Below are 14,879 nucleotides of genomic sequence, written 5' to 3'. Positions count from 1 at the left end.
CTCTGTATATGCTCATGTTTCCATCCATCTCCTTTCCAGGGGCCCTTTTACTGGTCATTGTTGAGAAACTGAAATGGCAAAGAAGGGGGGATTTCTTACACCTGTTGACCCAAAGGATGTCTCAAACTGAAAGGGGACCAAAAAGTTGCAATTGTTTGCAAGAGCGACCTAATGATCTTGAACTTGTTAATCTTAAGCATATATGAAATACTGTTGAAGGAATAGTATATGCAAATACTGTTATCATCTCTCTAATTCTCAACAGTGCCCCCAGAATATGAATCAATAAATCCACAAAATAGGAACACATATAGATAAAGTATATTTTTACAGACCTGAGAAAAACCTTAGGTTTGCAGAAAAATACAAAAAGAAAAAAAAGTGTTTTTAAAATCCCCTATAAAAAAATGGAGAATCCCAACCAAGATCTCATCAAATCAGTCACCACCATGGGGTTACCAAGAAATCAAGGCACTGGAACCTCAGCCTGGGCAATTCTGGAAGAATGTTGAGTGAAAGCAGTGGCAGCAGCTGGAAGAAGAAGATTAAGTAGGCATGGCAAAGTAGCTGGACAAAACCTAGGAACACAGAGTTGGAAAATGGGGGGAATGTTAGGAATATGCATACACACAGAGGGAAATGGGTTGTCTGGGAAAAGCCTGGAGAGAGAGACAGAGAGTGTGTAAAACTTGTAGGGAGGGGTTAAGGGGAACCTAGAAAGGGAAAGTGGGAGACTGGGGAATGGAAAGAAGCTTGTAAAAAGAGTGTGTGTCTGGAAAATGATGGGGGAGCTTGGGAAGGGAGAGAAAGCGGGAGCCATTGCAGATTTACTTCCCATGTCTCATAGGTCCCCAAACTTGTTTTTTTTCTAGTAGGGCTTGGATTAGGGGTGTGCATTCGGCATAAACCAAGCTGAGAAAATACCCAAAAAATACTTTCTCAGTACTAATTAAGCCAAGTAGAGATTCAGAGAATTTGTTGGGCTACTGGTATAGCTGAGCCAAACTAAAGCATAGCAGAGCCCCAGCTGAGCCTGTGGGGAGAGTTCTCTCTGCAGGTTTGGCTGCTATGTGGGCTTTGTTAGGCAGCCCGGTTTAAACCCAGCTGAGCCTGCAGGGACAGTTTTCCCCATGGGATCAGTTGCTCAGCAGGCCCAGCTTCTTTGTGGACTCTGTTCAGAAGCCTGGTTTAAACCAGGCTGCCTAGCAGAGACCCAGCGGAGCCTGCGGAGAGAACTCTCCTCATAGGATTGACTGCTTGGTGGGCTTTGTTGGGCAGTCCAGTTTAAACCAGGCTGCCCCGCAGAGCCCCAGCCCCTCTCCACAAGATTGGCTCCTTTATGGCCTCTGTTGGACAGTCCAGTTTAAACTGGGCTGCCCAGCAAAGCCCCAGATGAGTCTATGGAGAAACCTCTCCCTATAGGATTGACTTCTTGGCTCTTGCCATCCCCATCAGGATCTAGTATGTGGGGCCTGTAGATAAGAGAGGGGCCTCTTTCTCACACTAAAGGCCAGGATGGGAAAGAAGCAAGATGGCAGCATATCTGGGCTGGCTGATTGTAGCACACAATGGATTCAGAAGAGGGAGGGCCTTCAACCTTCCAATTTAGCCCTCCCTCCTCTCCATTTAAGGAATAAAAACACCTTCTCATAGGTTTCCCACATGGGATGCAGTTCTCAATGTGCTCTCCAGGGCATGTTTTGAGCCTCTGGCCATATATCCACTGAAGGAACTCATGTTCAAAACTGTCTTTTTAGAGGGAAGTACATTAGCCCTTAGGTTCTCTGAGCTTCGTGTTCTCTCTTTGGATAAAGACCTTTGTGTCTTCCACAGTGACAAGGTAGTTCTGAGGATGGACCTGGCCTTTATTCCTAAAGTCAATTTCTCATTGCACAAATTGCAGGAGCTTGTTCTGCCCTCCTTTTGCCCTAATCCTAACATCTGCAGAAGTGGCATTACTCGGGTGTCTAACCCAGCATAACCACATTGGCAATGAAACCTCCTTTGGGAGGAGGGTCCTTCCACAGCTCTGACAGGTTAGAGTTCCTTTAGCCTGCCCTTGAATACACTTTGTTTGTGCAACCCATTGGTTGTGATTGCCCTGGACCATTGGAGAATGGAATGTTTGTTTGCTTATCTTGAAGTTCCTCCTCTGTGGTCCTAGAGTGGGATAATCAGTCCCTCTCTATCGTCAGAGTTCCTTCTTACTGTTAGAGTCCCGAGGAGAGAATCTTGGTGTATGGCTCGTGTTGCTTACTTCATTTCTCTTTATTACTATGTTTTGTTGGCTATTGGAGCTTTAGTATGTGTTTTATACTGAATGGGAGGGCACAGGGTCTGAATCATTCTGAGAAACTGAGGGAGAAGTTGCCTTTAGGTGTCATCAAAAAGATTAGCGACCCTGACTGCCCCCAGGGAGGAGTTTCTTCCTGTTGGTTATGACTGCTCCACCCTGGAACCACTGAGAAAGGAACTTTATGATGGGTGAACAAAATGTTCATTTTTCTCCAGGTTCTTAACAAAAGATTTTTTGCTCTGTGTAAATAAACTTGGTACATAGCTCAGGGACACTCAGTTGTATGTGTTGTAACTTTTGCAAACAAAAGTGGTCACTATTCCAAATTATAAATGCCAAAGAGTTTTAGTTTTATTTCAGTGGGCGATTGAATCAGACTGTCAACCTTGGTGGGCTTGGCAACTGACTTTACATCTTCCTTTCTCCTACCTATTTTTACCTTTAGCAAATAAGCATGCTTACATGGTCCCATGATCAGCCCTGAGAGCTTAAGAAGCATATAGATCACTGCTTGCACAAATAGGAACAATTTTCTTTGGACAGCCTCTCATTTGTCTGTTTCTGTGATTATTATTGATCTTTTTTCCCAAGGTGAATCTAGATCTGTTATCTAAATTATGGTTCTTAATGTGGATATTTCCCATACAAGTCAAATGATCTGCAGACATCATGCAGATACATAAATATCAATAACTACAGTAAATAACCAACAAAATTGCAATAAGAAATATCTCAAAAAGTTTTTAAACAGTAGTAGTTCTTTTTTAGAAATGTTAAAAGACCAATTTTGTGTATTTGTAAAATACAGTTAGAGAATCTAATGTTGGATAAAGATGGACACATAAAAATTACAGATTTTGGACTTTGCAAAGAAGGAATCACAGATGCAGCTACTATGAAAACATTCTGTGGAACACCAGAGTATTTGGCTCCTGAGGTATGTCTGCATTTTACTGTGTACTTTGTAGAAAGTCATCTTTCATTTTATTACAAGTTGCTATGTGAACATTAATAAGTATTTTACATATTGAAACTATATTGCTACTGTGACCAACACTTTCAGGGGTTTTCATTTATAGTTTTTAACATTAGCACATGCTTATAAATAATTGTTATATTTTGCACTGCAATAATTTTGTAGTAGAATGGTTATTTTTATATAGATTAATTCTTGAACACATTTAATTATAAGTGAATCTTGGGTTTTTAAAGAGAATAACACACCTCCATTCATTTTTCACATACAATTCTCTAAATATAGGACATCAAAAGGCAAAACCACAAATGTGATGGCTGAAAATAGGGTGAGAATTTTAGATCCAAGAAAAGTCTGTGATGGAAATTCAAGGACTGCTTGTGATTTATCTGTTTCACAGTGCATTTCCTGTTATGTTTTTGCCAAATATTCATTAATATTTATACAAGATGCATTTTCATCAACTAAAGAGTGGGGTTACCTCCCAGAGTAAATGGGCAGTTAAATGGGCAGTCTTCGCAGTGGAGGACGGTAAGCAGTGGGGTGCCGCAGGGCTCGGTACTGGGTCCCATGCTCTTTAACTTGTTCATAAATGATTTAGAGTTGGGAGTGAGCAGTGAAGTGGCCAAGTTTGCGGATGACACTAAATTGTTCAGGGTGGTAAGAACCAGAGAGGATTGTGAGGAACTCCAAAGGGATCTGTTGAGGCTGGGTGAGTGGGCGTCAACGTGGCAGATGCGGTTTAATGTGGCCATGTGCAAAGTAATGCACATTGGGGCCAAGAATCCCAGTTACAAATACAAGTTGATGGGGTGTGAACTGACAGAGACTGACCAAGAGAGAGATCTTGGGGTCATGGTAGATAACTCACTGAAAATGTCAAGACAGTGTGCGTGCGCAATAAAAAAGGCCAACACCATGCTGGGAATTATTAGGAAGGGAATTGAAAACAAATCAGCCAGTATCATAATGCCCCTGTATAAATCAATGGTGCGGTCTCATTTGGAGTACTGTGTGCAGTTCTGGTCGCCGCACCTCAAAAAGGATATTATAGCATTGGAGAAAGTCCAGGAAAGGGCAACTAGAATGATTAAAGGGCTGGAGCACTTTCCCTATGAAGAAAGGTTGAAACGCTTGGGACTCTTTAGCTTGGAGAAACGTCGACTGCGGGGTGACATGATAGAGGTTTACAAGATAATGCATGGGATGGAGAAAGTAGAGAAAGAAGTACTTTTCTCCCTTTCTCACAATACGAGAACTCGTGGGCATTCGATGAAATTGCTGAGCAGTCAGGTTAAAATGGATAAAAGGAAGTACTTCTTCACCCAAATGGTGATTAACATGTGGAATTCACTGCCACAGGAGGTGGTGGCGGCCACAAGCATAGCCACCTTCAAGAGGGGTTTAGATAAAAATATGGAGCACAGGTCCATCAGTGGCTATTAGCCACAGTGTGTGTGTATGTATAAAATTTTTGGCCACTGTGTGACACAGAGTGTTGGACTGGATGGGCCATTGGCCTGATCCAACATGGCTTCTCTTATGTTCTTAGAGTAAGGGACATTTTGAATACAGGATTTCCTCCTTCTGCCTGTCACTTCTTCCCATGAGTAGGATGGCCATCCAGCTGGTTTTTCACTGACAAGGCCACACTTTCCCCTTCTGGTTAATTGGCAGGTGAGGTTTTTTCATATAATGAGGAGAATAGGAGACTGTTTTTAAAATCACTTAGTGCAGAGGTGTCAAACTCATTTATTACAAGGGATGGATCTGACATAAATTTCACTTTATCAAGCCAGGTCATGTATGCTGCAAAATTTAATGCCAGGTACTAGTGATACAAATTTTATAAATGATGTGTGTGTGTGTGTGTGTATGTCTGTGTGTGTATACACACACACACACTGTGGCTAATAGCCACTGATGGACCTCTGCTCCATATTTTTATCCAATCCCCTCTTGAAGCTGGCTATGCTTGTAGCCGCCACCACCTCCTGTGGCAGTGAATTCCACATGTTAATCACCCTTTTGGTGAAGAAGTACTTCCTTTTATCCGTTTTAACCTGACTGCTCAGCAATTTCATTGAATGCCCACGAGTTCTTGTATTGTGAGAAAGGGGGAAAAGGACTTCTTTCTGTACTTTCTCCATCCCATGCATATTTTCTCCATCCCATGCATCCCAGCGACCCCTTTTCCTTCATGAGCTGAAAACAATTGTGGAGGAGAAGGAAGGTTGCTGTTCCCTACCCTCCCTGACACTCTGCCTTCTGGTTCCGTAGCTGTTCAGACATGCAGCAGCAACAACAGAACCCCTTTTTTCCCTTCACTTCTCTCTTTTCCCTTTTGTTTCTGAGGTTGAGATATCTTTCTCCTCAGAGTGGCATGCACAAGACAGCCCAATTGCCTCCCTGCCAGCGCTCGTCCTCTCTCCCTGCTGCCCCCATTCCTTTGTCAGCAAACCACCGTTCTGTATGCCTACTCTTGTGGTTGCCATATGGTGCAGTGGTGACAGCACTGGCCTCTTTTCTCTGCCCCACCAATCCTTACTGAGCAGAAGTTGGAGGAGGCCAGAGAGAAAATAACACCCAGTCTCCTCTTTCTCCACCTTTGCTGCCATTCCCTCCATGCTGTTTTATGTCAGCTTCATAGTTTTATGCCAGCAAATGTATTGATTGATTGACTGAGCCTTATAGCTCTGTCCCCTGGCAGTTTCCTTTCTGTTTCTTGATAATTTCAACCATGCACACTTCACCAAGTGTGCCTGCTCACCCCTCCCTCTGAGCAGTCACCTGCCTTTCCTCCCTTGCACCAGTTGCTTGTGGGCCTGATAAGAGCCCTGGGCAGACTGGTTCTGGCCACTAGGCCGTATGTTTGGCACCTCTGATTGAGTGCCTTTATGGCAAAAGGAATTCCCTGTGTTGTTCAAGACTTTGACAGCATTAGACTCGCCATCAGTTTTAACCTTCAAGTTCACTTTAAAAAGAAATACATTTGTTTTTTATCCCGCTGTTTCTGTGTCTGAAAAGCACTAAATACTGTGGTTGTCTTTTCTCTTCCCTTACTGTTATTTTCCCAGTCAGAGTGAACCTTTTAACTCTGTTATTTTCCCAGTGAATCTTAGTGGTGCACATTAGCATTTTCTTTTGATTCTGTCCCTTGATTCTTTGCTGCACCCTTTGCTCTGTCCCTGAACATATGTGGTCCCCTTTGACTCCACTCGACTTCCTCTTTGACCCCATGGATAATGTCTTGGCATGAGTAGGCACTGGTCTTCATTCTACACCTCAGTGGGGCCCAACTCTTGCTTGATTTGTGCCTTCTCCAAGAGCTGACAGTCGTAAATATGAAGGAATCTGGTGAAGAGTGTGTGATCTCATAGCTCACTTCTAATTATTCCCTGGATACACTCTGGGGGAAAATATCAGCTTCTACTCTGGTAATATCAAAATCAGTGTTAAAACTGTAGAAGCCTAAGGTATTTCCATTATTTACAGGCCATTGCTTCTGACTTTTAGGTATGTAAATTATTTTTTCTTACAGGCTTATACATTCTGTGGATACAAAAATGGTGCAGTTGGCACAATATCCCCCCCTCCGTATTGGTGGAATAGTATGTAGCACACATTACTGCTCTACCTCCATTCACTAATGTTGTCCTCTTAAGGGCTCATTATTTCTCTCACTTGTAATTAGGATTGAATCTAGCCACAGAAAACTTTACCCTAACTTTAGTGATAGGAAGACTTCTAGTAGATATTTGAGCCTTTACCCTAACTTTAGTGATAGGAAGACTTCTAGTAGATATTTGAGCCTTTACTCTCAGTGTAAAATACAGTTTTACTGGAAAACTGTTCATATCCTGATTTTCTCCCTATACATGGACATTAAGACATTTTTTCTCTGATGTTTAATTTTTTTTTTTGCCTCAGATCCATTTGGACTCATCTACATCTAGCAGTAGATAGCTGGTGTATTTTAAATGGCCAATGTTTATTTCATAATATATATATTTTTCACTAATTAATTGTATACAGTGGTCAATTTACAACATAGGAAAGACATAATATCCTATTTATTTACTTGATTTACGCCTCACTTTGCTCTCTAATCCAGCTTCCATTGTTCTCTTCTCACCTGTTTTTTCCTTACAACCACTCTGTGAGGTAGATTAAATTGAGATTGTGTGTCTGGCCCAAGGTCACTTAACAAACTTCAGTGGCAGAGTAGGAATTCAAACCTGGGTCTCTCAGATCTTAGTCCAACACAAATCATCACACCACTCAGACTCTACTGGCAAAGCTGACTTTTATGCCATGAAACTCCCCCCCCCCCCGACCTTTTAAAAGTAAACTGACCATTTAGAATATATCAGATAACTGCTCTTAGATGTAGATTAATCCAGTGGTCTGAGAGTTCTTTATGTTGCTGAATTTCTATAGTTATGCGACTTCTGGGAGTCCCACATAAGAAAAGTACAGAAATGTACATGTGTGTATGTATAAACAGAAAAGAGTGTGCAACATTGCTTGCATTAGAAGCCAATACATTGAAGGGTCTAGTATCTTGTATAGGGATGAACACAAACCAGGAAAATAGAGGTTTGTGTTTCATGGGGTCTCATGAACCATGGTTCACAAACCTCCACAAATTTTTCCATTTCGTGAAATGTTGGGTTCACAGGGTTCATGAAGGGGGGCATTTTAAAATGCCTACTTATCCCTCCCCAAGTTGCATCACAGTGGCAGTATGCCTCCAGAGTGAAAGGAAGGCAATTTGCTTTTCCTTCACTCTTAGAGACATGCCAAGGTGGTGCAACTTCAGAGATAGCAACAAACCACTGCAAAAACCCTGGCAGTTTGTGGGCAGATCATGAACCAGGTGGCCTGGTATGTGTTGAGACCTGGTTTGTAAATCTGTTCATGCTCATCCCTAATCTTGTACTCATCCAAATTATACTGTTACTTACAGTTTTCTAATTTCTGTCTTTGAAACCTTGGTTAAAAAATAAAATTCTGCATTTTGAATAATTCATTTTAAATTTGAAAGAGTTTTCTATGTTTATATTCATTGAGAATCATAGCAAACTATTATGCTGCTGATTGTTTGGATGTTGGCTCTTCTATTAACAGTACATGTTCAATCTTCCAATTGTAAAACAGTTTGAAAATCAAATGTACCTCACATGCAAGACCCAACCAAATTAAAAGTGTTAAGTACATTTTTGGCAGTTCACTTTTATTATGCCCAGTCCTCAAATGTATGAGGAGATAATCATCTGAATGTTAGTTATTTTTCACATGCTTATGTGATCACACAAAAAGTACATGCTAAAAAGAAGCAGATGGTGACAGATGGGGAAGGTTGAATAAGGTGGTTTTGGAAACCTAGAAAAATGCACTTCTGTAATAGCGTAAAAATAAAAATTTATTTGATTGCCAAGTTAGAGCTAACAAAACAAGATCTGGGGATGAAACCTTGAGTACAGATGAAAATTTATTTTACAGTAGTCATTATATGTGAAAAAATTTAATCCTAATGAAATGCTTGCTTTATAGGAAAAATACACTATGTCTTACAGCGTTTAGTATATTTACATACTACATAATAAATGGACTGCAATTTTTTGCATATTTTTTGCGTTACTTCTCAGTAAACATGTACAAACTCAGGCTGTAATAATATTCAATTTAGAGTAAATAATTCTCCCTTAGAAAACATTTAATTTTATATTTCATTTTCTTTGTTGACACAATGGTTTTATGGAAATTTATATCTAGGAATATTGGTTTTATTCCTTACAAAGCACAAAATACCTCAGAAGATGCCTGAATTAAAATCTGCTACATACTTTATATTAGTATACGTCCAAAACTTTACATCTTCTTTGAGTAAATTCATTCATTTTAGATTTCTAGAGCAACCCCTCACCGCCAATAATGGTTTTGCTGCAGTTTATTACATTATTACCGTACATCTGCACCCCAGATCAGGCATCAGTAGAGAGACATTCTGACTTTTTATCATGGAGAAAATAGCAAAACTTGAATGTTCACTGATACAGCCTGAATGGAGAAGTAGAGCTTTGCCACTCTTCAGATGGCTGGGGTTTTTTTAAATTGCACTGGATGAGTGATTGGTCAGCCAAATATGTGCATATTAAAATTAGAGATGCAAAACTGGTTAGTCTAACTGATCAGTTGAATAAAACCTTTTGATCAATAAGTATGCTTAAATAATTTAAAAGTTACTTATTTTTAATACAAGTACTTTATTATGACACGTTTCTCCTTCCCTTTATACAAGAGTGAATGTGTTTCACCTAAGATGGTACATGTTGTGACCCATACATGAAACATACAATATGAAGGAAAGCATGCCTTTTATTAATTCCTTTTGTTTTATCCATGTAGAAGTATATGAAGATTCAATCCATTAATATTGTACGCCTAAACAAAATTATACCCTTGTAAAATTCGTTGAAGTCAAAGGACTTAGAAGGGTGTAACTTGATTTAGGATTGCACAGTAAATCTCATATGCCCTATATGGCCTAGGACCTATTTATCTGTGGGACCGCCTTGCCCCGCATGTTCCCCAGAGAACACTTCGATCAAGTTCTCAAAATCCTTTGGCTGTCCCTGGGCTAAAAGAGGCTTGGCTAAATTCCAACAGAGCAAGAGCCTTCTTGGTGGCAGCCCCAGCAATCTGGAACTTATCACAGTTCTGCAGGTCCTGCAAGACTGAATTGTTTTGGATGGCATATGACATTTAAACGGGAGAGGGCCAGCACCTCACCTGGATCTATCTCGCATTAGTACCATCTGCCTGGGTCTGACTGCTTTGGAGAAAGGAAAATACTATATGATCTTGCCTGAATAGATGAAGTAGCACCATTGTGATTTTATCTGTTTTCCTGTTTTAAAATTGTTATCTTATGTTGTTAGCTGCTTTGAGTCTTCGTAGAATGGGTGGGATATAAGTCTAGCATAATAAATAAATAAAATGATTGATCAACTAGGTTTTATTTGCTCAGGTTGCAGACATAATTAAAATGAATGCTTAAGTTCTCATAAAATGATGGTGGTGTGAGCATGGAGAATTCTCTTGGTCCTCCCTAACAAAAGCACAGAAACTAACATTAGATGTTAGGGTTTGTAGAATCTTTCGGGCTTAAGTGCCGTGTTCTACTGGAGAAAGTTTTTCTTCCAGACGTTTTATTCTCGGCTACGGAGAACATCCTCAGTGGCGTTGCAGCCGGAGCAAGCTCTCTGACCTTCTTGGCTGCTGTGCATTGAGTGAGGCCAGGGCTGCTGGAGAGCTGCTATTTCTAGGCTGGAGGGGGTGTGGTGAAAGGGCAATAGGTTTGTGGATGTGCCCATTGTTTGGTGGGGCTTCCTGGAAGGGTAGTGATAAGGAAACTGGCTGTTGAATGTGACCATTGTTCTGTGTTAATTGCTGGGAGGGTTGGAAGGGGTGTGAAGAAAAGAAAGGAAGAAGGCATTTCCATCCACCAATCTTGGTATCCAGCTCTGCAAAACACCCTACAGACTATAAATTGCAGATATTCACAGAACAACCAGTACATTCCACAGAACAATCAGCACAATCAACAACCATCTTCCTTTTCTTCACACCCCTTCCAACCCTCCCAGCAATTAACACAGAACAATGGTCACATTCAACAGCCAGTTTCCTTATCACTACCCTTCCAGGAAGCCCCACCAAACAATGGCACATCCACAAACCTATTGCCCTTTCACCACACCCCCTCCAGCCTAGAAATAGCAGCTCTCCAGCAGCCCTGGCCTCACTCAATGCACAGCAGCCAAGAAGGTCATAGCGCCTGCTCCGGCTGCAACGCCACTGAGGATGTTCTCCGTAGCCAAGAATGAAACGTCTGGAAGAAAAACTTTCTCCAGTAGAACATGGCACTTGAGCTCGAAAGATTCTACAAACCTTAATGATGTTACCAGCCTTGAAAACCTGAAATCTTTGATAACATTAGATGTCTTTGAGACTAATGTAACCTCATACCCCACATCAATCACAATAACAATGAATGCATTGTTTGAAAGAAGTATTATATTTTCCTTTTTAAAAAATTGTACTGGGGTATTTGAACACTGCATAATTATTCTGGTTAGTGCAGATATTGGGCTCAATTCTGCATCTGTGAAAGAAACAGTATCTCAATGAATGCTATATCAGTTTCTTTTTCTGCCCACAGTCAGTGCATTGGTGTATGTGCAGATGTTGGCAAGGGTAATGCAGAGAATATATGCATGCTTTCCTATTTTCCAATCCCCATACACCATGCAAGTAATTTGTGGTCATTATCACATTACCTTGCATGATGCAGAGACTGAAAGCTAGATGGGGATGAGAGGCATGGGCAGATTTCCTTTCAAGACCTCTTACACTGTAAGTTTATGTGCTTGTCATGAAAAAGAGTCAGGAAAACAGGGCTTTATTGATTCCAATAGGACTCTTTTTTATGTGTGCATTGTGCCTACACTCAACCAAATTGAATCCTAGATTTTGTGCTCAGGGTGAAAATAAACAATAGTCTTAATGAAACATAGATGTACATACAAAAGTTATTTCTAAAGGAATGAGGACATCCATAACAAATGTTAGTCATTTTTCTTACTGTTTTAGGTTTTGGAAGATAATGATTATGGTCGTGCAGTGGACTGGTGGGGTCTCGGTGTTGTCATGTATGAAATGATGTGTGGCAGATTGCCATTCTACAACCAGGATCATGAAAAGCTTTTTGAACTTATATTAATGGAGGATATAAAATTTCCTCGAACTCTCTCATCTGATGCAAAATCATTGCTTTCAGGTCTCCTAATAAAAGATCCAAATAAAAGGTAAGTTCGAAAGGACTATATATATATATAATTTTAATCTCAAATGGTCTGAAAGTTACAAACAGGTTTAAAAATTTATGTGAAGGAAATTAATTAATTTGTAAAGATTGAGACATGGATTATGTTGACTGCTCACTGTGGAAACTTGTTCTTGGTTTTCAAATGATACAAATTATTATGAAAAACTCCAGACATTCTCTCCTGACACATTTCTTTCTTTCTTTAAAATACATTGCATAGTTAACAGAGTGCTTTCCAGTAAAGAAACAATAATGCAAGCAATGCAACAATAAATAATACCAGCAATAAAAACATCAATAAAACAGTTAATAATTCAAACAGTGTTGCATTGCAATGCCCACTACAATAAAATCAAAAAATAGGAGTAGAAAAGGCAAGCTGAGCAGTTTGTCTTTTAACAGCATCTTCTAGTATGTTTCAGCTATACAGGAGTGTAAGCATGGAATCCAGGGAACATATTCATGAAGTGCTCTGAAAAGACACCTTAATCAGTGGTGTTGAAAAGATCTAGGGGAATCAGTAGGCTCACATACATCCTGTTTCTCTCCTAGAAATGCCATGCGTGCTCTGACAAATTAAGATATGAAACTGGAAACTGGATTGCAGTGGTTCTAGATCATCTATTTTACCCAAGGAAACCTGAAGTTGCATAACCAGCACTCAAGTATGTTGCTCAGGAAGGGACTATTTGCCAGTAGTTCAAGTTGTTTGAGTCTAAGCTTCTTCCGGAAGGATTTCACTACATTTCTCTTGAAAAGAAGCATTTACCACTATCTGGACACAACTAAGCAGTCTTCCCCAATTAGGTATAATAAATAATGAAGAGCAAGGGATGAACACTGATCTGATAAGACTTAGTCCTCCAAGTACTTGTCTGCATTCTCAGGTTTAGGTAATTAGAATTTATCTGGACAGTTTTAATGAGACTGAGCTTTGATAAAATTCTGCAGGTGATTCAGAGCAGTAATGGGGTTCACTTATTAAGTAAGTGATTATCTGTGAAGTACACAGCAAACAAGTTTCAGTTAGTGATTGCTTTCTTTCCATTGCTGCTACTGATCTTTTCTTAGAGGTAGCAGGTGAAGACATGAGGTGGCGGGGAACTTCTGGTGGCTTTGCCACAGCCCACAGGTGTTCTGGCTGATTCAGTCCGTCTTCTTTCCCACTTCCCCTATGTCCCCACAGTCTGAATCTCAGCTTGTTCCATTAGAACTTTTTCTTGGATTTTTCATTTATTTATTGAAAACACTTCTATTTCTCTCACTCAGAAGGAGGTGGGCAGAAGTGGCTAAGTGGGAACTAGAAGTGGAAACAATAATCCAAAGGGGCAAAATTTTACATTAGTCCCAAACAACAACAACAAAAGATTTAGATGCCCCTTGCCTATCCCCCCCAAGATATTATTCTCCTGATTAAAGTGATTATATCTGCAAGATGCCCACTGTTCTTTACCCATAATCTAATATGAAAATGTTACCTGTGGCTATATAATAGGGGTGGCCAACGGTAGCTCTCCAGATGTTTTTTGCCTACAACTCCCATCAGCCCCAGCCAGCATGGCCAATGGCTGGGGCTGATGGGAGTTGTAGGCAAAAAACATCTGGAGAGCTACCATTGGCCACCCCTGCTAAATAAGATAGATAACATAATTGTTCCAAAGGGAAGGAGAATGTGGGAGTGTGAATGCTGGAGAAGGAAAATTGGAAATCATACTTTTTCAAAGGGAAGGTAAAATACCTAGAATACAAGTAAAAATGATATTAGTCCTTTAAGTGTTATACTTCAGAATCTATGTTCCAGTCTGCATCTTTGTAAATTGAAAAGGGCTCTGGCAGATAGAACCATATTCACAGCACTTCATAAACAAACCCTTTTTATTTCAGATAAAAATTCTTACTGCAAGGAAGTATAACTTTTGGTGCTTATGTATCTTTCTCATGCCATATACATAGCATCGCCCAGGAAAATATGAAGCATTATAAGTAATTTAAAAATATTCTAAATGAGAGCTAGTCTCTGGCTTTCCAGAGAACCTGTTAATACAGAGGGAGGTTCATACAGAGGGAGGAATGATACATGAAACGGAAACCTTGCTGAAGCTAATTTGGTCTGTTTGTAATAAGTTCCTGTATGGAACATCTTCAGTATCTCTTATGAGGTGTTATCCCATGATGGAAGTTACAAATGTAATGTATAAATCTTCATGGTCTCTGTGCTTCACACTCATGGGATAGAGCACCTGCGCCGATCCCTGAATTGGTACCTAAAAAGCCTGGGATTTTTTTGCGCTTGGCACCAGCGGGCATGCGCAGGCGTTCCAGTATGCATGCTCGCCAGCGCCAGCACAAGGATCCCGCCAGTTCCTTTCTGACCGCTGCGTTGAGAGGATCTCCTTTCTCGTCCCTGGTTGGTAAAGTAATCTTTGGATTATTTCTCCTAGTTGTATATAGCCCCTTTGTTGTTTTCTTAATTTAGTTAGTTAGTTAGTTGTTAAGATAGTTAGTGTTGTTTAAAAAAAAATTGTTGGACTTTGCCCTTCGTGGCCTTGTTCCCCCCCCCCTTTTTTTCCCCTCAGAATTCCTCTGTGTGGGTTTTTTCAGGTGTCTATGAAAAGGCATTGGGGGGGTTTTAAGAGGTGCCGTTCCTGTGGAAAAAAGATTGCACCTCCTGACGGTCACTCCCTTGTTTGGGCGAGGGACACCGCATTGATTCC

General features: G+C 40.5%; 1 protein-coding gene across 3 annotated transcripts in view; it reads left to right on the top strand.

Moving 5' to 3' along the window:
• Positions 1–14,879, top strand: part of AKT3 (AKT serine/threonine kinase 3) — a 340,649-nt gene that overhangs the window by 280,246 nt on the left and 45,524 nt on the right. For all 3 annotated transcript variants that reach the window (XM_060243709.1, XM_060243690.1, XM_060243700.1), the window contains 2 exons: positions 3,105–3,233; positions 11,931–12,145. In XM_060243709.1, coding sequence (XP_060099692.1) covers positions 3,105–3,233; positions 11,931–12,145 — 344 coding nt within the window. The remainder of the gene's footprint in view (positions 1–3,104; positions 3,234–11,930; positions 12,146–14,879) is intronic.

Source organism: Heteronotia binoei, chromosome 1 (genome assembly GCF_032191835.1).
Source record: "Heteronotia binoei isolate CCM8104 ecotype False Entrance Well chromosome 1, APGP_CSIRO_Hbin_v1, whole genome shotgun sequence".
In the NCBI taxonomy this organism is placed as follows: Eukaryota; Metazoa; Chordata; class Lepidosauria; order Squamata; family Gekkonidae; genus Heteronotia; species Heteronotia binoei.
The sequence above is the reverse complement of the archived record's forward strand: the minus strand, read 5'-3'. Positions and strand labels throughout refer to the sequence as shown.